General features: G+C 43.2%; 2 protein-coding genes across 4 annotated transcripts; one reads left to right on the top strand and one right to left on the bottom strand.

Annotated features, from left to right (window-relative positions):
• Positions 1 to 803: 803 nt before the first annotated feature.
• On the bottom strand, positions 804 to 10,138 carry GLA (galactosidase alpha). Its single transcript, XM_037512196.2, has 7 exons — positions 9,681 to 10,138; positions 6,440 to 6,614; positions 4,387 to 4,564; positions 3,731 to 3,822; positions 1,871 to 2,032; positions 1,464 to 1,661; positions 804 to 1,101 (listed from the first exon to the last, which is right to left on the bottom strand). Exons 1-7 carry the CDS (start codon positions 9,884 to 9,886, stop codon positions 820 to 822), a joined length of 1,293 nt encoding a protein of 430 aa, XP_037368093.1. The 5' UTR covers positions 9,887 to 10,138; the 3' UTR covers positions 804 to 819.
• Positions 10,136 to 15,750, top strand: HNRNPH2 (heterogeneous nuclear ribonucleoprotein H2). 3 transcript variants are annotated; one of them, XM_037512194.2, is made up of 2 exons: positions 10,136 to 10,277; positions 13,558 to 15,750. In XM_037512194.2, the coding sequence occupies exon 2, from the start codon at positions 13,609 to 13,611 to the stop codon at positions 14,956 to 14,958; it is 1,350 nt and encodes a 449-aa protein (XP_037368091.1). In that variant the 5' UTR covers positions 10,136 to 10,277; positions 13,558 to 13,608; the 3' UTR covers positions 14,959 to 15,750. The 3 variants fall into 3 exon arrangements, with proteins under 3 accessions (XP_037368091.1, XP_037368090.1, XP_037368092.1); XM_037512193.2 differs by having other exon boundaries at positions 10,136 to 10,289; XM_037512195.2 differs by lacking the exon at positions 10,136 to 10,277 and adding an exon at positions 10,412 to 10,537 and having other exon boundaries at positions 13,558 to 15,741.
• The last annotated feature ends 11,889 nt before the right edge of the window (positions 15,751 to 27,639 follow it).

Genomic DNA, 27,639 nt, shown 5'->3' with positions numbered 1-27,639 from the left:
AATGGAACAGGCTTGAAGTTCACACTATACATGCTGGTCTTAAGGCAAAAGAACTAGGCTGACTGCTTCCAGATCTAAATCTCCCATTTCTGAAGGTTATTACTGCTTGGTTATTTATTGTCCTAAAATTGAGAGATTCACTTTTATCCTCCCTTTCGTCTAAGTGCCATTCAAACACCTCTGTTTAAGGGTTAAGAGCCTGGTTTCAAATCCTGGCCACATTTACTAAAGCAGATCAGTACTTGGTTTGGGTAAGCATTAAAAGGAGCCAGTACTCTGTGCAGCTACACCAGTGCTTGGAACACGGTAAGTACCCAATGATTTACAGCTGTTAACAGTTTGCAATCCTTTCCCCAGATGTTCTTTAGACATGGTTAGAAGTTTTTAAAATGCTCACTGTGAAAATATTTTTTTTTATTGAGGTAACATTGGTCTATAACAGGTTTCAGGTGTGCATCATCATAAAGCAACATCTGTATATATTACAATATGATCACTACGTCATAATTCCATCGTCTCCATAGAACTGACCAGATTTATCCACACACCCCCCCTTTCATTCTGGTGACCGTTAATTTGGATTTATAGAAGTTTCTTTTCCTTTGTTCATTTTATTCCTTTATGCCACACGAGTGAATTACTTAACTAAGCCTATTACCCCCTAGCGTCCATCCATGTTGCAAATGACAAGATTTCGTCTTTATAATAGCTGAGTAGAATTAACTAGGAGATTTGATTCGAGGAATAGCAACACAGCTGAAGTGGGAATGGGAGAAAAAGGACAAGACATAATAGTCACTAGCAACAAATTAAATTTTCTTAATTTAAATGAGTATGGCCTGTATTTTCTAGCAGAAGCAAAACAGTGCCTGTGGGATTTATTTCAGTTTTTAACAGTGAAGTCCATGTATAAAGTCCAAGCTTTCTCTTCACTGGGAGGAGCTGTGTGATCAGGCAGGCAGGGTTACAGCCCACCCCTTTGCCCAGGGAAGTGACCAAGGTGCTGTAAGAACGAGGTCCACCAATCTCCTGCTGATTTACCATAGCCACAGCCCAGGCTAAGTTTGAGAGCGGTCGTTCCCACACCTCAATATTGTCCTCCTGGAAAGGAAGCCGAGAAAATGAGTGTGATGGTTAACTACCATTAAGTTGCCTTGTTAATTATGATTTTCAGCCTTATTGTCAATTATTGAGTGCTTTATAGGAAAGATTTAAAAATTACCCTGTAGCATCAATAAGCAAAAAGCAGCCTCATTATTGATTATATATCAAAATTATAAAGCATTTGCAAAAGATCAGTGCCTATCCTTAATATGTGACAGATAATACACAGATGACAAACTTGGGATAGAGTCCCCTCAAAATGCACACCCAAAATAAACTTCCAATTAATTGTAAACAAAAAGGCAGAACATGCTCCTGCCCAATTCCCATCTTCCCCAGTACAACACATTTTGCTATACCTTTCTAAGCTGGTATCCCTGCTTGCCCAAGGGGTCCTGGTTGATGGCAATTACATCTTTATTCTGAAGGAGGGCTTTGGCTTGAGGGCTGATGTTTCCAAGGTCATTGGACATAAGTAATGGAGCTGCCATTATAGCCCAGAGGGCCATCTGAGTTATCTGCTGATCCCAGCTGAGGCCGAAGTTGCCAATCACTAACTGCAACAGAGTAAAAAATTCAAATCAGAGATAATGGGACATTCTTTAAAGTGGCCTCGACACAGAGAAGCCACTATCCATGGCACCCTGCTCTGAGAAACCGCACTTCAAGCCTGCTCCCAGGACTTTTCCCTTCCACTTACTTGAATGTCACCAAGATAACATAGGCCTACTGCAGGGGCTTGAAGAAGGTGCACTCAGGTTCTTACCATGTCTGGATCATTCCAGCCCCCTGGTCCTGCAACATCAATGATTCCCTTCTGGTTAGAAGATGTCCAGTCCAAAATACTCTTTACACTTTGCCAAGAATCATAGACGTCAGCAAAATTTCTCCAGTAATTGCAGTACTCTCGGATTTCTGTATAATTGGGCTATGAAAACAAATTACTTCTGTTTACTTCTAACATATTTGTGAGGTGAAAACAGTCATGTTTAAAGAAGACACTTGTAGCCTCTTTATAGGTTAAAGGTCTCCATGAGAACTAAATCCTTATTACACTGGAATTTCATTGTAAGAAGTTTGCTTCAGAAATAGGCCATGTAACTTAAAATTCCTAATTAAACAGCCTTAATATGGTTTTTGCGGGAAATTTACCATATGCTAAGGAATTGGGATTATAGGTTTTTAATTTTTTTCTCACTCATTTTCAGTTTTCTACAGTGAACATGTATTATTTTTATAAACAAATATAACTAAAATGGTATCAGTAAGTAGAAGTTGCAAAATTATATAGCACTCAGTAACAAGGCAAACTAAATCACAGCCATATAATTTGTTAATGGGATGACTAAAGTTTTCAGACAGGCAGGTTTAAGAAGGTAAGAGCTGAAGGCATTTTGCAGAGATTAGAAGTAACAGGGATTCAATCTATAAATAATTAGGCAACACCATATGCTAGGGATAGAGTGATAAAGTCAGAGAAGGTCCCTGGCCTCCTGGAGCTTACATTCTAGTGGGGGAGACAGGCAATAAGCAAATCAACAAATAATTCCATATAGTGCCAAGCTCTGGGAGGGAAACCACAGGTTAATGTGATAAAGGAACAGAGGGTTATTTCAGAGTTAGAGAAGACCCATCTGAGTATGTAGCACTTGATCTGATAACTCAATGTTATTAAGGGGGTGGTTATTTAAAAATATCTTGGGGGAAGAATTACCAGGCAGAAAACAAAAAGCAAGTGTAAAGGCCCAAGGGAGCAATAAGTTTGGGTGTTTTGAGGGACAGAAAGAAAATAGGTTTGTGAGGGGAGGACTGTGGGAAATGAGGCTGCAGTGACAGATCAGGGCGAGATTGATGGCATCTGACTTTATGTCAGGTGGAACGGAAAGCCATTTAAGGGTTGTAAGCAGGGGAGGGATAGGGCTCCATTTACATTTTAACAAGCTCACTGATGCTTGTTGGAAAATGGATGGCGGTAGAAGGAAAGTGGAAGTAGATCAGACTGATGGCGGCTGGGAAGACCAGAGTGAAGCAGCAGAGATGGAAAGGAATGGGCTGACACGGGATATATTTTGGAGACAGTACTGACAGGATTGCCGGTAGACAGGATGTCACTGGTGAGACAAAGAATCAAATATGACGTCCCATGTGATGGCAGCTTGGACTGCAACTACAGCAGTGGGACTGGTAAGAAGTGTTTGGCACCTAGGAGAGGTGGTAGGGTGAGATTGTTCAGCAGGGTTGGACTTTGAAGGAGACATCTGTCTCTCCTCTGTTCTCATGTCCTAAAAACCTATCAGCAAAACTATTGGATTTCTTTTAATGGATTTTATTTTACTTTTTTTAAAGATTTATTTATTTATACAAGCACTGGGTACAGTCAGATGCGCAGGAGGGTAAGAGAATTCACCAGAGCCAGAGCGGGGAGCAGAGCAGGCAGACAGATGGAGGATACTGCTGAGGGGAGCAGCGGGTGAGGCAGGAGAGGTCTGTGCGCCATGTGGGACCCTCGGCGGCAGGTGGGGATTGAACCAGCGCTGCAGAGGCTGCGGGCAGCTTCGCAGCCCAGCACTCAACCGCCGCGCCACCGGGGAGGCCCGACTATTGGATTTTTTGCTCACTAGCTCACCTTTTGAAAAGGCCATGTATAAAGGGGCCACTCGCAGGAGTACACAATGCTTCTGCCAGTCCTATTCAGGGCCAAGGACATACGCTTATAACCTGTATGAGGAAACAATGGGTAAAATAAGAGGAAAAAAGGGACTTTCTAGGTGGGGCTGTATATTTTTAAAATGCTGTCTGGAAGGACCATGTTTACTTTTTAAACCAGCAGCAGAGACAGCTAGCTCCTCTGTGCTTACATTGTGTCTAAATACTTTGCCAACTGCTGGGATTGTTCTGTGGAGGGACAGCCGGACTGTGCATGTACTGAGGAAAGGCAGAAAAGAAGATCTTGCTTTCTCTGTGACTGCAATTCTGGATACTTTCCCAATTGATGGTTCAGAGTTACAATTACTAGTCATAACTGACTCTTAGAAACTTCTTGAATTAAAAGTGGACAATATGAGCTGTGGTTAGTCATGCATGGGTTTTACAGACAATGAATAAATGAATGAATGAATGCACTGAGAGAAGAGGTAGGAGGTCTGGCACACTGAGAATAATTATTTCTAGCAATATGACTGGGGTATTTAGGATGTTAAGATTAGTTCTTTGGATGTTCAGTTACCTTGGTCTCAAAGTTCTCCCTTTTGTTCATGGCTAAATCTCTTGAATGAAACATACCATCTGCCAAATGTGCCACACTGTCACAGTAACAACCATCAAATTTTAGCAGATCAACTCCCCAGTCAGCAAAGGTCTGTGCATCAATGTCATAGTATCCGAAACTCCCAGGGAAGCCTGCACAGGTTTTAGTTCCAACATCTGCATAAATCCCTAGCTTCAATCCTTTGCTATGGACCTGTAATGAGAGAAAAAAGTTACCACCATAAGAGAAAGGCAATCATAAAGTAGAAAAAAACACTTGAGCCTGGGGTCAGAACTGAGTTATACTTCACCCGATATAGAAGTGACCCATTTTGAATTTTTTTTTTACTAGCCCATAAAATTATCCAGATGAGTCTGTTGGGAGACAAAGAGCAAATTTTTCAATCTGCTGAGCTAGTTCAAACTACACATGTAAGCGCCAGAACAGACCTGAAGAGAAAGCTATCAGTCACTCTAATCTTCCTCTGAGGGGATCCTGAGTTACCTTTCCAGGGTAATTATACATTTATCTGGACAAATATTCTCATCCTTGACTAAGCTACAGTTAGGCTCCTCTGAGTCATCTTCTCAATAAGGCCCCAACCTTGGCCTTTCATGTCCAGATTTATCAAGAACCCCACTAAGTCCCTCTCCCTTCCCTTGATAATGTCTTAGTCTGTCTTTAGCAAGAATCCTCCCTCCTAGAGGTCTCCTCTCAGTAATTTTCTATCTGCTGACCCCCCTGCCCCCACCATATTCTGTACACCATAAATCTTCACTTGTCTTTGTTGTATTAGCAAACCAGCGTGGCTCTGTCCTGAGCAAGAGTACTTGATATGTCTTCATCAGCTTTAACTAGTGTCTGGCTCTAGTGCATCTGTTAACAATCTCCAGAACATACTCCTTCTATCTTCTGGAACTCTAGGGGCCTCCTGGTGGCGCAGGGGTTAAAGATGTAACAGGGTGGTCCCCAAGAAAAGGTGAAGTTCCAGGCTCCCTGCTCCACCCAAAGGAGGGTGGAGCTAAAGAGAAGAGAGGAAGCTGGAGAGGAGACTGAGAAAGGAGGAAGCAGGATGGAGAGCCAGAAGGAGACCTGGAGGAGGCACATGGAGCAGAGAGACACGTGAAGAAACTACACTTGCCTTTTGGTCGTGGACTGGGTGAAACAGATGTGGGTGAGAGACCCGTGGGGAGGATAAAAACGGCAACTTTTATCTTGATTTTGATTTTGCTCTTTTCCTCCCAGACTTGTCTGGTTGATTCTGATCATTTTCTGTGGGTCCCCACTGGAAGATGCTTTAGACTTGTGGCAGGTTTTGGGGCCTTGCTCTGGGCCAATCCCGTTTGGCTGGACTTTTACCAAGAGGGTATGGGTAACTTTGGGTGCTTGATTTAAAAAATATATTGTCTTTTCTGTATTGTTTACTAATTGTATTAAAGTTCCTTTCCATTAAAGTCTTATATGTTTTGTGTTGATGCAGTAGATGGCAGAACCTATTTAGAGCAGGCAGGTTTGGGGGATCTGGGGTGCCCCTCTCCCTGCCCTGTAACAAAGACGCAGCGCTATCAAGCTATCTCCAGCCACTGCAATATGAGTTTGATCCCCAGACAGGGAGCTGACCTACATGGCACAGCAGACCTCTCCTGACTCACCTGCTGCTCTCCTCAGCAATGTTTTTCAGTCAATCTGCTTTTTCTGTTCCCCACTCTGTCTCTGGTGAATCCTCTCACCCACCGCACCTCTGGCCTACACCGCAGTCCTTGTATGCCTAAATAAATCTTTTAAAAAAAACCCTCCACTTTACAGTACAATTGCAATAGGTGTTCACAGACTATGTGGAAATATATGCACACATATGTCAAGAACCAAGTTTCTTTTTCCTCCTGGAGAATTCGGTAGTTTCAGCAAAAAATGGGCCTCAAGAGCTATTACAAAACATTTATCTGCTGATGGGATGAAAGTTCTACCTGATAAGTTTTATAATTCAATGTTCAGATAACAAAGGTATTTAAGGTACTTCTAAACAAGCTTTGGTGCAGAAGTGATTAGAGTATCTTGTTTGAAAAAAAGAGTTATCTATAAACTCACATAATCAGCTAGGCGACGGATCCCACCAGGAAAGCGTTTAGGGTCTGCCTGAAGTCGGCCTTCACTATCTCTCTGGGTAGCCATCCAACAGTCATCAATGCAGACGTACTCATAACCTACATGCTTCCAGCCATCTGAGACCATGAGATCTGCCATCTTCATGAAAAGTTTCTCACTGAAAGAGAGATTCCAAGAATCATGACAACTCATTAAACGAACACTTGGGTACCTCTTATTTGCAAGGCACCTTGAGGCTTTACATTTCTTATTTTTCAACCTAGTCATAGTTTGGCAGTAATCACAACCACAATGAGGTAAAATGGGCTGGGCTCTTCTCCCTCCTCTCTCTTAATATGTCCACTTTCAGAACCCCAACAATTACAAAAGGAATGAAAAATACATGAAAAGGCTATTGGAATGAAGAAGATCAGCAGGTTAAGGAACTACAAAGCTGATACAATCAACTAACAGCTTCCACAGACATCAACAGTAAGAGGAGGGAAAGATACCATTCACAAGAACAACAGCCAAACCTAAACTTCTGAGCGATAAATTGAAGACAATCTGCAGGACCCATATGAATAAACCTATGATGTTCCTAAGCAACTGGAATAAATGAGGAGACATTATTCTCCTCTTGGATAAGAAAAGAAAAATTCTTCCTATGCAGCTTTACCTATTTAATAAAACCCTGAACACCCCCGAAAGGGACTTTTTACGGAACCTGACATCTAAAAGATTATGCACAGATCAAGGGAATTAAAGTTCGGAGATCCTTCCAGTCATCAAGTACCGCAGAATTTAGTACATATTAAATGTGGCATTGGGGCCTCCCCTGGTGGCACAACAGTTGAGCGCTGGGCTGAGAAGCTGCCCGCAGCCTTTGCAGCGCCGGTTCAATCCCCGGCCACCAGTGAGGGTCCCACAAGGTGCGGCAGACCTCTCCTGCCGCGCCTGCTGCTCCCCTCAGCAGTGTACTTCGTCAGTCTGCCTGTTCTGTTCCCCGCTCTGGCTCTGGTAAATTCTTCACCCTCCCGCACTTCTGACAGTACCCAGTGCTTGTATAAATAAATAAATGTTTTTAAAAAATACAAAAAAAAAAGTGGCATTCCTTATAGACATAATAAAAATTCATAAAAATACTAAAAAATGTAGGTAACTATATCATCTTCAGGAATTGCTCAACATGATGCCAGAGCCAGAAATGATAAAGGAAAAAACTGATATGCTTCAACAAAATTATCAAAACCAATTTATAGACAAAACCAACATATTCACAGCATATAACCAAAAAAAGGCATTCCAATCGAATAATAGGGAACACAAACAGGCAATTTATGAGAAACCATGCAAGTAAATTTAACATATAAAAAAAGTTCAACATTATTAGTAATCAAAAAATGAAAATAGGGGCCTCTCTGGTGGTGCAAGGGGTTGAGTGTGTCGCTGTGAAGCTCTCCATAGCCTCTGCAACATGAGTTCGATCCCCAGCCAGGGAGCTACCCACATGGCGCAACAGACCTCTCCTGACTCCCCCGCTGCTCCCCTCAGCAGTGTACTTTGGCCTGTCTGCCTGTTCTGTTTCCCGCTCTGTCTCTGGTGGAGCCTCTCACCTCCCACACCTCTGGCCTGTACCCCAGTTCTTGTAATCATAAATAAATCTTAAAAAAAAAAAAAGGCAAGAAGCTTTAAAAAAATGAAAGTAAAAATATGGTCTACCAGACTGGCAAAGTGTTAAAAGTATGACAAAAATGCAGTGTTCTCCAGAGTGTGGAGAAAACAGGCATTCTCATACACTGTTGTAGGGAATGAGCATTTGTAAAACTTTTAGGGAAGATTGTTTGACATGGAACAAAGTAAGCATACTCTTGGACAGAGTCATTAGACACATAGGGAAACAATCAGAAGGTGTTAAGAAAAAATGAAAAAACAACCAGATGGTGTTGTTCACAATAATGAAAAATTGAAGAGCCTGAGGAGCTATCAACAGAAGATTGCATAAATAAATTACAGTATAAGACACAATTTGCATTTCTGAGGCTTTCATTCTGTGCCAAGCACTGTACTCTACTTACGTTTAGATAGAGCGATTAATTTGCCCAAGATTATTGGCTAAGTGAAGATGTGCTAGAATTTGAATCCAGGTATGTGGAGTTCAGAGTCTTGTTAACCATCCCAGACATAAACATAATTTCATTTTTAGTGAAAAGGATGGAAAAAATCTGTGATTTATTTACATAGAAAAAAGTTTGCAAGATTCTAGATTATTATCTTAACCATGATTATTTCTGGATGGTGGAATCTGGGAAATTTTTGTTTTCTTTATACTCTACTATCCAGTTTTTGCAATAACTATGCATTAGAGTTTTATAATCAGATGCAATAATAAGACAACTACCAATTAGGCCAATTAATTTAATGATGTTTGATCAATATTTTGACTTTATTTGGAAAGATATTTATGGGACTGGGGGACTGGGATGTATCATCCCATGGATTCCAGATTAAGAACATTTGCTCTATGATGCTTAAATTGAAGGGTCATGCACTGCACTGTGTTATCCACTTTAAATGGGTTAACTCATCGAAAGCTCACCTGTGTGCGATGAGAACTATTAGATCCTCTTGACTCAGCTCTGTGAGGTAAGAGTTGTTTGTTACCCCAATTTACAGAAAAGGAATGTGTAGAGCACACAGATTCCAATCCCTGTCTAATCTCTTACTTTGCCATGTAAAAGTTCCCCCAGATCAACCTCCTAGACTGAGGCAACACTCAAGGACAGGGGTGTGGGAAGTTCCCAGAAACTACAAGTTCTCTCTGAAGACCTCGAATTACAGCCCAGAAACTGTGAACCAAAAAGGAGAAGAAATAGCACGCGTTTCGTTTTAGTCCTTTAGCTCCCCGTTTCTCCAGCAAGGACATGGCAAAAGCAGAGCAGCAGCTCACAAGCTGCTGAATAGAATCGGATAGTAGAAGACCCAAGTCCCTAGCAAATGAGCGCGTGAGAGAAGCCGGGTTCGCTGAGCGGATGTCCACCCCAGGAGGGGTCACGCGAAGTTTACGCCTGGTGCCCAGGCAAGGAAGTTTGAAGAGGATTAAAAAAAAAACAAACAAAACAGCTGTAAGGAAGTGCTCCCTCCCAAGGGGCTCACATGTTCCGCTGAGGACTTCCAGGCCTGACACAGTCGGCAATCCCCAAGGACAGGTGAAGGGAAACGGACACCTATTCCTTTTTAATACCTGACACAGGACTCCGGCTCTTCTTGGCAGTTGACGTTGCACATGAAGCGCTCCCAGTGCAGCCAGCCCATGACAGGGGTCTTCGCCAAGCCGTTGTCCAGGGCCCTGGCCCCCAACAAGCCCCAGAGAACCAGGGCCAGGAAGCGAGCAGCCAGCGCGGAGCACAGCGGCCGGGAGCAGCACCCCAGCCGCCTCTCGGTAGTCATCGCGCAAGCCAGATTTCCGCGGGTAACCTGGGCTTTTAAGTTTAACCTGAGGGGCGGACCAATCACAGGTGGGTTATTAAGACATGACGTTCTTGTTTCTCGGGCAACTGGGACGGTTATCCCCCAAAATGGACCAATGAGCAGTCACGTAAGATGCACGGCTACCAATCGCACGCTGCCTTTCTTGGTTCTGGGCCCGCCCCATTGCCTAACCAGAAGGAAGTGCGGCACTTTAGCGATCCCGAGTCGAAGCGAGAGTGGCTCACGTGACCGAGATCTCACATGACGTAGGTGCTCACGTGATCAATCGCTTACGTGAGCAGAAGTAGTTCTGGTCGTCGTCTATCGTCTCGCTATAGCCGTTTGAGGGAAGAAGGAGGAAAATTATCCGGTATCTTTAGAGGTTGGTGTGTGGGTGGGAACGGGGGGCCCGGGGGTGGTGATAATGAAGACCAAAAACGGGGTCCGCGGGCCGCCTCCGCCTTTTCTTTCCCCGCTTTCCCCTCCCCCGCTCCCCCTCCCCCACCTCAGTGCCGGGAAACCGCCTTTGCTGCGCCTGGTGGGGAAATGGTGGACGTTCGTGACTGTGGATGTTTTTCCGTATCTGTCTGTCTGGGCGGGCCTCAGGGGACCCTTAAGTGGAACCGTAAGGTGAGGAACGTTTGAAAACCACGGTCCTAGATGAGGAAAAAACAGATATTGAGACCAGGGTTCTGAGAGTTGGTCCATCCATTCAGGTACTCGGTTTCCACCGCCTGATTGTCTGTCTGTAGGGGGAGGCACCAAGTAAATTATATTTGTAGAGTCATATCTGGGGAAATGCGTGTCTGACGGAGGCGCCCAATAAACGTTTTTACGGAGTTGAATATTTAAATAACATTTTTGGGGGCTTCTCACAACCGTCTACCCGTTCAATTTCGAACATTCGAAAAATAATAGTATACTGTAAATTTAAAAAATACACGTAATCCACCACTCCGAGATAGCTACTCAGCACTATGTTGTGTAAAAAGTATGTGTATAACACACATAAATACACAAATTGTTAACTCACAAATGGAAGCCTTCAGGGTCCCTACTGAAGACAAGCGTCCCCGTCGCCTTCGTCGCCTCCCCAGGAGATGCCTTAATGAAGCAGAACCTCCCAGCCACTACAGAGGGGGCGGTGTGGCCTACTCGAGTGCCGCAGGGGCAGTAAATGGGGTGGGTCATCCCAGAGATAAGGCAAGCGCAAAACCGGTCGGTAAATCTGTCACTCAGGCCTAAAGATGGGTTATGGAGAGACTTGCCACTGCAGATGCTGTGTACCAGACACATCGGCAATTAGTAAATGTCGGTCGAATTGGATCCTCACTGTAGTTTTAGGGCAGTTAATACACTTTGTACTTTCTTTCCAAGAAACCCAGGCTCCCCAGACCACGTCACAGAAACTGTCCCATACAAAATTGGAAACTTTTGTAAAATTTGCTATGCTAATGCCCAGAAAAGCAAGCTTTTTAATTTTTTTTGCTGAAATAAAATGACCGTCTTTATGGAAAAATAACACTGTACTAAAAATTTGAAAAAGCCATAAGCCTACCACTTAGTGTACCTACTATTAACTTTTGACATATTCCTCATACATATTTTTCTAACTTTTTTTATTCTAATGATAGTGCTTTTTAAAAACTAAAACTATACAGAAGTATATAGGGTAAAAAGTGAAAATCCACTTTCCCTCCGGTTCTTTTTTTGTCAAAAAACAAGTTTGTATTTGTATTTTATCCTTCCAGATTGTCCCATGTTCTTACATACGTGATTCTATGTTACGATAAGTGTGATCATACTATTATATAGTCTTCCATTTAATATATTTTGGAAATATTCTTAAGTCAGGACACACCTTTATTTAAACAGCTGCATAGCATTGTTAGGATAAATTATTCATTCAGCATCTCCCTTCGATGGATAGTTAGGTTTCTTATTTTCTGCCATTACTAAAAGTGCTGCAGTGAACATTTGTATTTTCTGTTGACCAGGTTCCTGGAAGGACTTCTGGCATGGTCAAATGATATGTGTACATATATTTTACATAGTTGAGATTATAAAGTAGCTGGATCTTGGGTGACTTGAGATCATTAAGTAGTTTATTAAGTGATTTTTTAAAGTTTTAAATTGTGTAATATTTTAGCTTTCTTAATAAAATACTTCCCAAAGAAGATTGAGCTCCCTAGATCCTTGTATGAATTTCACATCCTCCTCAGGGCACTTATCCTGAAGTGGATTTACTGTCAAAAGGTAATATACAGAGTTCTAAATTGCTTTCCAGAGATCCTGCATCAACTTCCACTCCCTGGGAGTGCATTAGTTCCCTAATCCTGAATATCAGCTTTGACTTGGCTGGCCCTGCTGGTTCATTTTCACTATCTTGATGGGTGAAAAATGGTGATTAATTCTAGTTTTAACTTTAATTTCTGATGATTGATAAAGTTTGAACATTTCCTAGATTTCTGTCCTGTATCCTCATATCTGTAGTCCCTCTATATTTAATCAGTTACCAATCCCACAGATTCCCCTACTTTGAATGTATTAAGAAAGAGCACATCTTTCCTCCCTTCTTTTAAACTGCTATTGCCTTAGGTGAATCCCTTAACATTATTTCTAAGAGACTGGAGTTCTAACCCTACCCCTCTGTTTGAGTTCCACAGTGTTGCCAGGGTGATCTATTGAAAGGGTTCTGATGACGTCACTCCCCTCCACTCCACTCCCTCCCCTGTTTAAAACCCTTAAATGGCTCTTGAGCAGTTGTCTATCAAATGATGCTTTTGGGGTCTGATCTCTTAGCTTACCAGCTTTTTTTAATCACCTGCCTGGCCTCTTATTTATGCACCATCGTAGTTTTAAAAATCTGCTCATGGATCCCTGAACCAGGTTAGTCTGTTTTATTTAATTGTTCTGCTGCCAACTGGTAGAAATTCACCAGCCAGTCTCTGCTTTATATCACCCTACCTCCCTGCACAGAATTATGCCATAGCAGAATAGCATTTATTTGCCCTGTGTTTTCAGTAAAGACACAGTGCTCCTATAGGACCACAGGCTCTTTCTGGGCTTACTGATCTTTGTGCCAAAGTACTGGACCTGAAAACTGAAAAATGTAAAAGGAATGGGTGAATTCCCCATAATGTTTTTTTCCACTTATCTCTTAGGCTTTAATATTTTCCTGATTTTGTCAATTTGCATGAGTTCTTTATATGAAGCTTTTCATTTTTTATGTAATCTGATATGGCCATCTTTTATTTGTGATGTCTTCTACTGATTTTGCTATTAATTTTTTATGACTTCTTATCTTCTGACTATGGTGGTAATAAAATGGTTGATGCAAAAAAGTTAGAACATACAGAGATGTCCAAAGAACAAAAATTGCCTGAAGCAAAAAGCTCCTATAATCTTACCACTCCAGAATAACCACCATTAACGGTATCTAACACATAATAGATACTGAATGAATAAATAAATATTAAGTAGATGATGGGTGAGTTAGACATTTGGCTAGTCTTTTTATTCATCTGAATGTCTTACAGAGAAGCTATCAGGGTGATTGAATTTTGTTTGATTTAATTAACAGTTGACTTTTTTTCTCTCACTGTGTTGTGCACATTTTCCCATGACAATGATCTTCTAATTTTTTTCAGCCATAACGAAATTGCCTTGTCCAGCTTGCCACCAAGAACCCGACAGTCACCATGATGCTGAGCACGGAAGGCAGGGAGGGGTTCGTGGTGAAGGTCAGGGGCCTGCCCTGGTCCTGCTCAGCTGATGAAGTGATGCGCTTCTTCTCCGACTGCAAAATCCAAAATGGTACATCAGGTATTCGTTTCATCTACACCAGAGAAGGCAGACCGAGTGGTGAAGCATTTGTCGAACTTGAATCCGAAGATGAAGTGAAACTGGCTTTGAAGAAGGACAGAGAAACCATGGGACACAGATATGTCGAAGTATTCAAGTCCAACAGTGTTGAAATGGATTGGGTGTTGAAGCACACAGGTCCAAATAGTCCTGACACGGCCAACGATGGCTTCGTCCGCCTTAGAGGACTCCCATTTGGCTGTAGCAAGGAGGAGATTGTTCAGTTTTTTTCAGGGTTGGAAATTGTGCCAAATGGGATGACACTGCCGGTGGACTTTCAGGGGCGGAGCACAGGGGAGGCTTTTGTGCAGTTTGCTTCCCAGGAGATAGCTGAAAAGGCCTTAAAGAAACACAAGGAAAGAATAGGGCACAGATACATTGAAATCTTCAAGAGTAGCCGAGCTGAAGTCCGAACCCATTATGACCCCCCTCGAAAGCTTATGGCTATGCAGCGGCCGGGTCCCTATGATAGGCCGGGGGCTGGCAGAGGATATAATAGCCTCGGCAGAGGGGCTGGGTTTGAAAGGATGAGGCGGGGTGCCTATGGCGGTGGGTATGGAGGCTATGATGATTATGGTGGCTATAATGATGGGTATGGCTTTGGATCTGATAGGTTTGGAAGAGACCTCAATTACTGTTTTTCAGGAATGTCTGATCATAGATACGGAGATGGTGGGTCCAGTTTCCAGAGCACTACAGGGCACTGTGTGCACATGAGGGGATTACCTTACAGAGCCACCGAGAATGATATTTACAATTTTTTCTCCCCTCTTAACCCCATGAGAGTACACATTGAAATTGGACCCGATGGCAGAGTTACTGGTGAGGCAGATGTTGAATTTGCTACTCATGAAGATGCTGTGGCAGCTATGGCAAAAGACAAAGCTAATATGCAACACAGATATGTGGAGCTCTTCCTGAATTCTACTGCAGGAACGAGTGGGGGGGCTTACGATCACAGCTACGTAGAACTCTTTTTGAATTCTACAGCAGGGGCAAGTGGTGGCGCTTACGGTAGCCAAATGATGGGAGGGATGGGCTTGTCCAACCAGTCCAGTTACGGGGGTCCTGCTAGCCAGCAGCTGAGTGGTGGTTATGGAGGTGGCTATGGTGGTCAGAGCAGTATGAGTGGATATGACCAAGTTCTGCAGGAAAACTCTAGTGACTATCAGTCCAACCTTGCTTAGGTGGAGAAGGAGTGCCGAGCAGCTACTACAGAAATAAAAGCTGTGCATATATGGGAGTTGAGTAGAATGGGAGGGATGTCTAGCATATCCAGTATGATTGGTAAATGGGAAATATAATTGATTCTGATCACTCTTGGTCAGCTTCTTTCTTTTTCTTTTTCTCTTTTTTTTTAAGAAAACAAAAATTAAGTTTAACAGTTTTGCATTACAGGCTTGTGATTCATGCTTACTGTAAAGTGGAAGTCAAGATTGTTTTAAAAACATCAAGCTCAGTAATTTTGAACACTGAAACATTCATCTAGGATGTAATAACAAAGTTCAGTATTGACCATAACTGTTAAAACAGCTTTCAGCTTTCCTCAAGTTAGTTATGTTGTAGGAGTGTACCTAAGCAGTAAGCGTATTTAGGTTAAAGCAGTTTCACTTATGTTAAATGTTGCTCTTATACCACAATACATTGAAAACTTTGGATGCATGTTGAGAAACATGCTTTTCTGTAAAACTCAAATATAGGAGCTGTGTCTACGATTCAAAGTGAAAACATTTGGCATGTTTGTTAATTCTAGCTCTTTGGTTTAATATCCTGTAAGGCACGTGAGTGTACATTTCTATTTTTTTTTAGGATCTGGGAAAATTTTGAGATGTAATTACCAATACTTTAGGAGTTTGGTTGTGTTGTTTGTATGAAATTCTAAGGCTTTGATTTAAATCTCCTTGTATTGTGATTTCCATTAGATGTATTGTACTAAGTGAAACTTGTTAAATAAATCTTCCTTTTAAAAACTGGAAAAATAATCTTGTACAGTTTGATTTTTATCATTCTATCATATGAGCACTGTACACAATCTTCCATTGACATTCAAACATACTTTATACATACTTCATTGCCTATATTATTAATTATTCCTAAAACGTATTCCTACAAATGTAATTGCTGATTCAAAGATAACATTTTTAAAGCTTTGGATTTGTATACCAGAAAGATTAAGGTACTTTGTATTTCTACTAAGAGTATATATTGTTTAATTTTTCCCCAATTGTTTTAATGATGCACATTATTCTTGATCTTGGCCAATTTGTTAGTTGAAAAGTGGTATCCCTTTGATATTTTAATTTGTGCTGCTTTGTTTAATATTAAGGTAGCACATTTTTCTGTGCACCGTATGCTCGGGACTGTAGGGCTACTCTGGAGACTTTGTACTTTATCATGACAGCATTCTCCAGAATCCAAAGAAGTAAAAAGCAAATTATCTTCCTTTTGTGTTTAACTGGAAGGAGCAAGGTGCCTTTATATATATATATATATATATAAATATATATATATATATTTTAATAACGCCCATGTGATTTAGGGAAATAATTCAGCCTCCTTCACGAGTTCACTAATGGAATCGAAACACCCTTTAAGGCTTTTCGGGGCATTTAAAACTTGCTTTAAACCAGTGCTGTTCAAACCTTAATGAACACCAGAATCATCTGCAGAGCTTGTTCCAGCTGATTACTTCGTCACCCCCCCCTCCCCCCGAGTTACTGAAATTTGTTAGTCCTGGGGTGATGCCTCAGAATCTTGGTGCTGCTTTTTTTACAGTCACATTTTACCACCCATCACAGTTCTAAATTCTAAAAGAGCAACTTTTAAGAAGTAGCTGCTTTCATGATGCCTAGTTGCCTCCCCTATATTCCCATAACAAGTAATTGAAAGCATTTTTTAAGTACAAATTGCATATTCCTATTTACAATACCTTTCACCTTCCCTGAAAACTCATCAGTGGCATCTGGGGGTGTCTTACATCTCTATCTCATGGTGGCCATAACAGTTGCCCCTCTCAATCATCTTCAGGGCTGGAAACCTTGCCGTCGGTATCAGCTGCTCTGACTATAGAGTTCTCTAGATCTTCTGACCTGCCTGGAAATGGATTGTTATCCCCAGTCTAGTTAGGACTTGGTCCCAAAGAAATGCTCTAAGATGGGAAACAAATACCAAATTGACATTTCCTGACTATTTTATTCAAGGACACTAGTGAGCACAACTTCTAGAAAATCATTCACGCTGACGATATAGAAGAAGGTGATTTGAGATTCTTGGATGTCTTAATTTGTCACAGCTGTGAAGAAAACATAGTCCATTTTGATTCATGCCAGACTAAGCTAATCATTACCTTGTCTTCCTAAGCTGTTCAGGAAGCCTTTTCAGAGGAATCAAGAATTGGCATTTTTTGCTTTCCTGGCTGCTTAGTAAATTTTCGAGAACATTCTCAAAAGTATGAATAAAGATTCTCCAGTTAGCCACTAGATGTCACCAAGTCCCAGGTGGGTGTTTGCTTCCTGTTTGCTGAGTAAAACAACTCAGAAGGACTCAGGAAAATAGTCCAGAGACCCCAGAGAAGGTAACGATCAGCAACAGAGGTGCAGAAAGGGGCAGCAGTATGTACACATACAACACCTCCAACTCTCTTGAATCTAAGGCTCAAGAGCTTCCTGAGAGGTTCTTTCAATCAAGTCAGAGGATACGTAGCAGGCTTGAGGCAGGAAGTTTGCAGCCACAACCATTGTGGTTTAAAAGGAATCTCTACTGATGGCTTCTGCCAGTGGTCCTCACAGTGTGGTTCCTGGACCAGGAGCAGCAGCATGACCTAGGGACTTGTTATAAATGCAATCTCAGGCTCCACACTAGATCCACTAAATCAGAAACTCTGTGGGCAGTGAGTCCCAGGGCAAGTTAGGGTTAATTAGGCAGTTTCAGGAACAGTCCACATAGGGACTGTGGGAGAGTTAAAAGAGGCTTCTGAGATAAGGGCAGAGAAATTCAGGAGGGCTAGTAAGGACAGTAAATTTTAAGACTAAAATTTGAAGTTAATTGGGACAGTAAATTTGAGGAGACCTTGGACAGGGGAGATAAAAAGAGAAACGCTAAGATAAAAGCTGGGAAAATGGGCACATCTGCCTGGAGGACTATAGCCACTGGGGGAAACTGCCAATCACAAAATAGGATGATGAGATTTTAGAACAGAGGAAAAAAGGTTTAAATGCCACTAGACACAGACCCACAACGGTTTTCTTGCCCCTCCCAAGTACAGCATACCTGGGAGTCCTTGCTTTCCTCCATTAAATAAACATTACTTTCTTAAAGTTTGTTTCTCTCTGCTTATCTAACATGTCTGCGAATTCCTTTTTATGGCTTTATGGGACAAGAACCTGTGGTGGTTCAAGGGCTAAATTAACAGCACACACAGGCGTCAGCAGGACCCAATATTCCATTTTAACAAGGCCTCTAGGTGACCCTGATGTACAGGATTCTGTTAGTCACCCGTTCATTCATTCCTGCGTTCTTCCATCCAGCCATAAAGGAGGTTACTAAACTAGAGGTAATCCTATCTGCCAGCCTGGAACATCTTCTCACCTCATTTCAGCCCCAGGAAACTGATAAGAAAGTGCATGACATTCATGTAGAAGTTAAAGCCCTTTTTTCTTCGAGAAGAGATCTTAGGCTGTCAGCAAAAGTGGAAGTTTCTCCAAGATGGGCCTCGAGGACTATTGCACAACGGATAGCTGCTGATGGAATGGAATTCCACTGGCTGTGCCTGATACGAAGCTGAGTGTGTCACAAGGGTCATTTCACAACCTGCCCCCCAACGGGCTGAAACTCAGTCAAAGCAGGCGTGTTGGTGGGGTTACCAGGTTATTATGGTGCAGAACCTCACTCACTTGGGCAGCGAGGGCCTAGGTTGTATCTGGAACCTGTTTGAGGAAGTCCTCACCACTACCCCACTCTGCCTGCATTAGTGATCTGCACAGACAGATGCACAGAACGCAGATCTAAAGACCATGTTAGGCTTCTGAAAGAAGGGCTGGGTACTGAGAATCAGTTATCTATTTAGTAATTGTTTTCGGAGCCATTATCTAGTCTAATGCTATGACCAATGCACTAGTTAGGACCTCTCTCTGCATATTGTAAAGACCCCTTTCCAGGATCCACTTCCTCCCCACCCCCCCATCGGTTCCTCCCTCTTCTTGCTCTCAATCCTTCGCACCGGCCTTGTTTCTTATAAACTTGATGCCATTATGTGTCAATGCCACCCCCACTTTAGAGATAAGTAAACTAAGTCTCAGGATGGGTGAGAATCTACCCTTTCTTTGAGAAAGAATCAGGGTGCTAGTGGGGAGGAAGAAAGAATGCGAGGCAAGGGAAAGAGGCGGCCAGGGCTCAGACCGCAGGGGATGGTGTAAGGGTAGCCGAGCTCTGGGACTCGCGTGTTGTGGCTGGAGGTGAGCAGCGCAGGTCCCAGCGCCTCCTCCCGTTCCCCAGCCCCTAATCCCCTTTTCCTACACTTAGAGAGCCCGGAGGCGGAGAAAGATTCAAGCAGGGGGCTCAGGAGGGCTCAGAGTGAATTTGGTAAGAATCGATTGTCCGTCACCCCACAGTTTTCCGGAGACATTCAATTCCCCCTCCCTCCTTCTCAGCTCTTGTCTATTTCGTTTCCGGGGAAGAGATGGAGGCGGGAGTGGGGTAGTGGGGGGCCTGCCGTCCGGGCAATGGCGGCGGGTGGGGCGGGGCGGGGCGGGGCGGCGGCGCGGGCGGCAGCCGAGGGGGTGTGGCCAGCGAGGTGACTGGCAGCTGGCGGCGAGGGGGTGGGCGGGGAGTGGTGTCCGCAAAGCCGGGAGAGGGTGGCCCACCATATCCGACATCTTAAGTCTGACCCGGGAATCTTGCCCGCCCTCCCAGGTCCCTTTCGCTCCTTTCGAAGCGCCTAGAGCCGGAGCCGCAGGGCCGAGCCGGGCTACAGGGCGGAGGAGGAACGGCCCTGGAGCCTCCCTACGCGCCCTCTTTCGTGGGTTATATTGGCCTGGTCCCCCGCGCTCAGGGCAACCCGGAGAGTCTGTGGGAGGGGACCTCTGATGAGAGGCTGGAGGCCACTTATCCCTAAGCAGAGCCCCTTGCGCGGCACACAGTAGGCGCTCAATACATGTTTATTTTCGGTTGACTGTTGATTCGACTCTTATGGCTTGTGATTAATCCTGTTCTAGAAACTCCCATTGCTGAACAGATCAAGGACAAACAGCTCGCCAACTGTCACAACACCATATTGGAACTTTAGAAAGTTCTGAAAACATGTTGGTTCTTTTGTCTGTATATTTCTCAACTCATTATTTTTCTTTTTTTCCCTGTTTTTTTTCTCCCCCGTTGCAACAAAGCCTTAAAATGTTCTACCTCGTCCTTGAGACTTCTTCCCATTCCTCAGTACACACTGACTTGGCTTTTTTTTTTTTTTTTCTTTTGAGCAAATAATCAGACGGCACCGTTATTTCTTGGTGGGTCTCAAATTATCTCAAGGGTGGTAGTTTTGGTTTTGGATTGTCTAGTTAGTCTGTACCTTTTATTCTGAGGCCAAGATGAGGGCCTTCAAAAGTGCCTATGGAATGGCAACAGGGGGGGATGGCTGCCAGTGGACAAGAAGGGTCATTTAGAGATAATGAAAACCTAAACTGAGATCAATGGTTTGCACAACTCTGTACATTTACTAAAAACCACTGAATTGTACATTTAAAGTGGGTGAACTTTGCAAATATAACTCACACTTCAAAAAAGTGCTTATAAATGCCTATGGAGTAAGAAATAAAGAATAGTGGACATACATATTTTTGTGGTCAGATGATCAGGAAGGGGAGGTCAGGATGATAAAGAAGAATACAATGACCTAAGGAAATGACAAAGAATCCCTCGTTAACTCAACTTTAGACCGGATCTTTCAAGCTCTTTTTTCAACTAGACCTCATTCTTGGGCACTGTCCCATTCTTGGCATGCCTAGCCTTGCTAAAAAGCAAGGATCCTGCAGTGTCTCACTTTGGCCGGCCTTTAGTAAGAAATCTGTTAAGTCCCTGTAACAACAATCCCCTCTCTTTGACATCTCCTTTTAGTAATTTTTTTTAAAGATTTATTTATTTATTTATACAAGCACTGGGTGCAGTCAGAAGCGCAGGAGGGTGAGAGAATTCACCAGAGCCAGAGGGGAGAGCAGAGCAGGCAGACTGACAAAGTACACTGCTGAGGGGAGCAGCGGGCGGCAGCAGAGGTCTGTGCGCCATGTGGAACCCTCGCCCAGTGGCCAGGGATCGAACCGGTGCTGCAGAGGCTGCGGGCAGCTTCGCAACCCAGCGCTCAACTGTGCCACCGGGGAGGCCCCCTCCTTTTAGTAATTTTCTATCCGCTGATCACCACACTCTGTTCCTTGCCTATAAATCCCTGCTTGCCTTGTATTCAGAATTGAGCACAGTTCTATACTGAGGTCTCTTGCCCCCTATTCCAATAGTGCTGAATAAAATCAGTATTTACTGCTTTTTAAACTACTGTCTGGCTCTATTTCTCTTTGCCAGAAGTAACACTCAGGCAGTAGATATCAGCCTAGCCTGCTGGGGTAGGGGTGGGGGTCACAATTCTTTTTTAAAAGACCACCAAATAGTGCCTGCTCACTCATTCATTCACAAAATATTTATTGAGGGCCTGCTTATTGTCAGGCACTGTGCTGGATGCTGAGGAGCTAGACATGAGCAAAACCATCTATAAGGTCTTTGTCTTCATAGAGCTCTAGTAGAGGGAGCTAAGTGGCAAGCAAATGGCCATCAAGTGTGTACTTGGAATTACAAGTACTAGGAAGAAGGTGTCCAAGGTGCTCTGAAAGGCTAAAATAGGGAGATTTAACTGGTCAAGGTCAGGAATGCTGCCCTGGGAACATGATTATTGAACTAAGAGGTAAAGAAAGTGTAGAGGCCAATTCAGTTGGAGATAGGTTTTAAGAGAGAAGGCTTAAGCCTACATGTTCAGAGTTAGCATGGTGAGTAAAGTAGACAGAAAGAGTGCCAGTATGGATGGAATTCAAGAGGCTGCAAGAGAGCACTGTGATAGGAGCTGAGGCTGTGATAGTATGCAGGGGTCTGGACTTCCAGTACCATTTCATCTGAATCCTAAGATAGGCTGGGGGTAATGAATTGGAGTTATCTTTTCAAAATATTACCATGGCTATTGTGTGAACAAAGGAGTGGGAAGGGGGCAGAATTATTGGGGCATCCCATTAGGAACTATTGCAACAATCAACAGTAGAGGTGATGGTAGGACTAAGAATTACTTAGGAAGTAAAATACACAGGGCGTGGCAATGGATTGTAATTGGGAGTAAGCTGGAGGGGAAGGTAAAGGATGAATTGTCAGTTCCTGGCTGTACAGCTGGGTGTTTGGGGTACCAGATAGAGACACTGAACACCAAGTTCAGGGATGAAGATTGTGAGATTTGTCTTAGACATATTGTGTTGGAGATGCCTTTGAAAACACAAAGCGAGCCATATAGGTAGTTCAGTTCATGGATCTGGAACTCAGAAGATACCTGGAGTATCTCTAGCCTGGATATACCAGTTGTGAGCTCTGTCATGGAGGTGGTAATGGAAGCATGTATTGAGATAATGACAAGGTCAGAGAGTATCAAAGGGGAAAATGGAAGGAGACTTGAGAAACTCCAGGATTTAATGTGGAGTAGAGGAAGAACATCCTATAAAGGAGACAGAGAAAAAGCAGCCAGGGGTGTTTAAAAGAATGTTAGGAGAGACTCATATCATGGAAGTCAAAGGAAGAGACTTTCAAGAAGTAGGGAGTGGATGGCCAACAGTGTGTGTTGGTGCTGCGGGGTCAAATAAGATGTGAATTAGTAAATATCTGTTGCATATAGGAATATGGAGGTCATTGGCAACCTTAGCCAGATCTGTTTCCATGGAGTGACAGAGCCAGAGTCTGGATTGAAATGGATTGGACTGTGGCCAGCAGTGAGGGAAAGGTAAGGAAGGGGAAACAAAAGCTTATAGGCAGCTATTTGAAGCAGTTTGTCAGAGTAGGGCATGAAAACACCAAGTTGTAGCAGGAGTGGGATTGGAGATCCAGAAAGGCCTTTTTTTTAACAGGGAGAAATGTGAATGTGTCAAGTTCACCATAAAGGATCTGTTGGGAATAGTGGTTGAATATACAGTAAGGAAAAGCAAAAAAAAAAAAAAAAAAAAAAAAAAAAGAACATACAGTAGGGAGAAGGGATAATTGTAGCGTACATTTGCTGGGGAAGAGATGGGCCTGGGATCCAAAGCCCAGATAGAGAGTGTAGCGTTCAGTATAAGGAGGAAGCGTCTCTGTCTACCTGGAGGGACTCCTGACAGGCTGTGTGCAGGTATCAGCAGACTCATGTTTGGGGTTGAGAAAATGAGGGAGCTCCTTTCTGATGGCTTCTCCTTTTTTGTTCTGTAAATGGGAATCTGGTCATTTGCATGAGGGAGAGTATGAGGAAGAAGAATTGGATGTTTGAAGAGAATGGATGGCCTCCCTGGTGGCGCAAAGGGTTAAGCACTGTGACACTATCAGCAGCCTCTGCAACAAGAGTTCGATCCCCGGCCAGCCAGGGAGCTACCCAAATGGTACAGCAGACCTCTCTTGTCTTGCTCACTGCTCCCCTCAGCAGTGTATTTCAATCTGCCTGTTCTGTTCCCCACTGTCTCTCTGGTGCATCTTCTCACCCCCTGCACCTCTGGCCTGTACCCCAGTTCTTGTATACATAAATAAATAAATCTTAAAAAAATAAAGAAAGAGAATGGAGGTTTTACTAATCATAAGGGAGAGAAGTGGCTTGGCCAGAGAAAGGTTGAAGGACTTTGAAATAATGATGATGGCCTATTTCAGGTTGTGGTGGCAAATTTATCTTGAATCAAGCTTCACTTGTTCTATGTGCTTTTCTAAGCATCTCAGCATTTTATCTTATTTAATCTTCAAAGTAGCCTCATGAGGAAGCAAATATTGTTGTCCCTCTCCGTTCACAGATGATAAAATGGTGGTACAGCAAAATGATATCACTTATTTAAGGTCAAAGAGTCAGGGTTGGAGCCAAGTATGGAACCCAGATAGTCTGTCTCTACAGCCCATGACCTTCGCCACTCTGCTAACATATGTCCCAAAAATAGTGCCACTGATAAACCCAGATCTAACATAATCATATTTAATGACTACACTAGACTCCATTGTATGGATGTAGCACAAGGTAGGATGCACTGTAAGCATTTTCTCTAAATAGGCATAAGTTCAGTTGCCAGGGCAGGAGGGAACTGTGTTTTGTGTTCCTTTGCCCCCTGTGCCATGTGAGTAAGGAAGCCCAGAGAGGCTGGCAGAGAACATGGATTTCTTTGCCTTTCTGGACCAGACTAGAGGCTCTGTCCAAATGAACCTTGACTCTAATTCCTTTCCGGACAGCATCTCCACAATTTGTAAATTGGTTCTATGCTTGGCAGTCAGCTCAGTTAATTTTCCAAAAGCTCTCTAGCTGTAATTCTGCATTCTTGAGTCAGCCAATAGTTAATGTCAAATCCCCTCAAAAGGAGAGAGCTTATTTGAGGCTGGGCTACAGGAGATTTAATTTCCCCTCTTTTTGCTCTGCTGCATTTTCCAATTCTCTATATAGATTTTTTGGGAGGAAAATGAAGTTATCTTCTTTAAAATAAAAAGCCAGGTTAGGCAGAAGACAGAGGTCTAAGATTCATGGCTTTTGAATGTATTGTACTACATTTAAATGCTTACTCTATGATCCAACAATCCCATCCCTAAGTATATATCCAAGAGACAAAAGACTTATAGACTTATACACGAACTTTCATAGCAACTCAATACTTGTTCTAACTGGAAGCCATTCTAATGTGCATAAATACACGAGTAGATAAATAGTGGTATATCCATACAAAGGAATACTACTTAGCAATAACAAGGACACAATCTCAAAATAATGATGCTAGGTGAAAGAAGCCAACCTTCCTGCCCCCTTCCAAAAGTCCATTTGTATAACATTCTAGGAAGTGTAAATTGATGTATATTTACAGTAACCAGATCAGTGGTTACCTCTGGGGGGTTGGATTAACTGGGAAAAGTCCTGGGGGAAATTTAGGAGGTGATGGAAATGTTCTATACCTTGATCTGGTTACATGGTGGATATATAAGTAAAATTCAGCCAGTTGTATATTTAAGATGTGTGCATTGTACTGTATGACTGTGACCCGTACTATTTTTCTCTTCTTCTTCATCCTTCTCTCTTCTTTATTTTTTGTGTCCTTTCTGGGAGAGTTGATGGTGCATCCAGGCACTGATGCCGACTCTGCCCCCAATCCTGCCAATCAATGTTCACATGCCTATCAATTAGAAACTGTAAAGGTGAGTTCATTCAGGAAGTATGATCAAAGAAGTGCCTTTGAAGGATGACTCCTGGAAGTGAACAGAGCATTGTAGGCATGAGGCAGGAAGTTTGCAGCCACAACCATTCTGTTTTTTTTTTTTTTTAAGATATATTTATTCATTTACACAGGAACCGGGGAACAGGCCAGATGCGTGGGAGGGTGAGAGAATTCACCAGAGACAGAGCAGGGAATAGAACAGGCAGACTGACGAAATACACTGCTGAGGGGAGCAGCGGGCGTGACAGGAGAGGTCTGCCTCGCCATGTGGGACCCTCGCTGGCCAGCTGGCATCGAATCGGCACTGCAGAGGCTGCGGAAAGCTTCACAACTTGGCACTCAACCACCTGTGCCACCAGGGGAGGCCCACAAACATTCTGGTTTAAAAGGAATATCCACTGATGGCTTCTGCCAGTGTGCTGCAGGAGGCCTTGATGGCACAGCCAGATAAGACACTGGCAAGCAGCAAAGGTAAAGGGCCTCACACCGTGGGACCGAAGGTAAAAGGCCTCACACCGTGGGGCCGAAGCTAAAGAGCCTCACACCATGGGGCTGAAGATTCCTTGTGCCTCACACCGTGAGGCTGAAGATCTAACATTCCTTCATTTTTTGTTCTTGGTCATAAAAAGAGAAAAAATTATCTGAAAAGTACATTAGGCAATAAATTATATGTATCAGTAGACTGCAAGCAAGTGGCATGGAAAATTACCTGTTTAGATATTAGTTATTAAACAATTTGGCCCACTTGACAATGGGAAATAATTTATTATACATATCTGACAAGCAAACCAGCACAACTATTATAGTAAGTCCTTCTTTTGCTTTTTTAGAAGTTCCTTTTTATTTAAAAGTTTCTTAGGAAAGTTTTTAAATGAAGTTGACTGCGTTAAAAAGTTTGTAGGTAGAAAAAGTTCTGATAGCTGAGCAGCAGCTGGTCTCCGGCTGAAGGCCATGTAAATAAAATAGATGCTTAGACTTTAGCTGATAGGGATGCACTGGCGGCTATCCACTGTCTTAGGTAATTGTCTAACTGAAATAATAAGTTTTAGTGTTAGGTTTGGTTTTTTATCTATTAACCTTGAAGGCTAGCTGAGACCTGTAGGAGCCAGTAGTCTATGGAAATATAATACACTAATTGTTTCTGCTTTACACATGATAATGTATTTTTTTGATTACTAGTAATGAATAAATAAAGACCTGCTGAGTCTCTCAGCAGAAGATTTTTGCACCCCGTCCTGTGTCTGTGTCTCCTCGTTACCCTATCCCCTTCCCCTCAGCCCTTAAGTTTCAGCCCCTTACAGGTCACCGAGGCCGTCTCATCCTTTCAGGAACCCCTGACACGACATTTTTCCGGAGGCTGGTCCCCGGCACCAGTGGTCCTCGCAGTGTGGTTCCTGGACCAGCAGCATCAGCATGACCCAGGGACTTGTTAGAAATACAATCTCAGGCTCCACACCAGAACTACTGAATCAGAAACTCTGTGGGAAGAACCAAAAATTCTGTGTTTTAACAAGGCCTCCAGGTGACCCTGATGTACAGGACCTCTGGCTCATGCGTGGATTCTGTTTGTCGCCCATTCATTCATTCCTGCGTTCTTCCATCCAGCCATAAAGGAGGTTACTAAACTAGAGGTAATCCTATCTGCCAGCCTGGAACATCTTCTCACCTCATTTCAGCCCCAGGAAACTGATAAGAAAGTGCATGACATTCATCTACAAGTTAAGGCCCTTTTTCATCAAGAAGAGATCTTAGGCTGTCAGCAAAAATGGAAGTTTCTCCAGGTTGGGCCTCGAGGACTATTGCACAACGGATAGCTGCTGATGGAATGGAATTCCACTGGCTGTGCCTGATACGAAGCTGAGTGTGTCACAAGGGTCATTTCACAAACTGCCCCCCAACGGGCTGAAACCCAGTCAAACAGGCGTGTTGGTGGGGTTACCAGGTTATTATGGTGCAGAACCTCACTCACTTGGGCAGCGAGGGCCTAGGTTGTATGTGGAACCTGTTTGAGGAAGTCCTCACCACTGCCCCACTCTGCCTATGGTAGTGATCTGCACAAACAGATGCACAGAACCCACATCCTGCTGCCTTCTGAAGAGAGAGGCTGGTTTCTAAAAGAAGAGATGGGTACCAAGACACAACATCTGAGAGTCACTGTAATTTATTTATAGTAATTATTTCTGAACCACTTGCCTGTACTAGACTATGAGGTATTGGAGTAGGCGCAAATAGGAGTCCTAGTCCCCACGCTTCCAAGGCTTTGCTCTTGGACTGAGCTCATGTGCCTGGTTCTCTTTTCCCTCGGGAAAAGTGATCTTTTGTGGTAGACCGCTACACCTGCATTAAGACTCAAAGTAATACCTTGCAGGCCCCCCACCAGTTCAGCAGACATGCCCTGACACAAACAATAAAGACAGCCTGGAGGCTCCTGAGCCTCTACTG

Source organism: Talpa occidentalis, unplaced genomic scaffold (genome assembly GCF_014898055.3).
Source record: "Talpa occidentalis isolate TD23 unplaced genomic scaffold, MPIMG_talOcc4v2.1 talOcc4.15, whole genome shotgun sequence".
Taxonomy (NCBI): Eukaryota; Metazoa; Chordata; class Mammalia; order Eulipotyphla; family Talpidae; genus Talpa; species Talpa occidentalis.
This window is presented reverse-complemented; position numbering and strand designations above follow the sequence as displayed.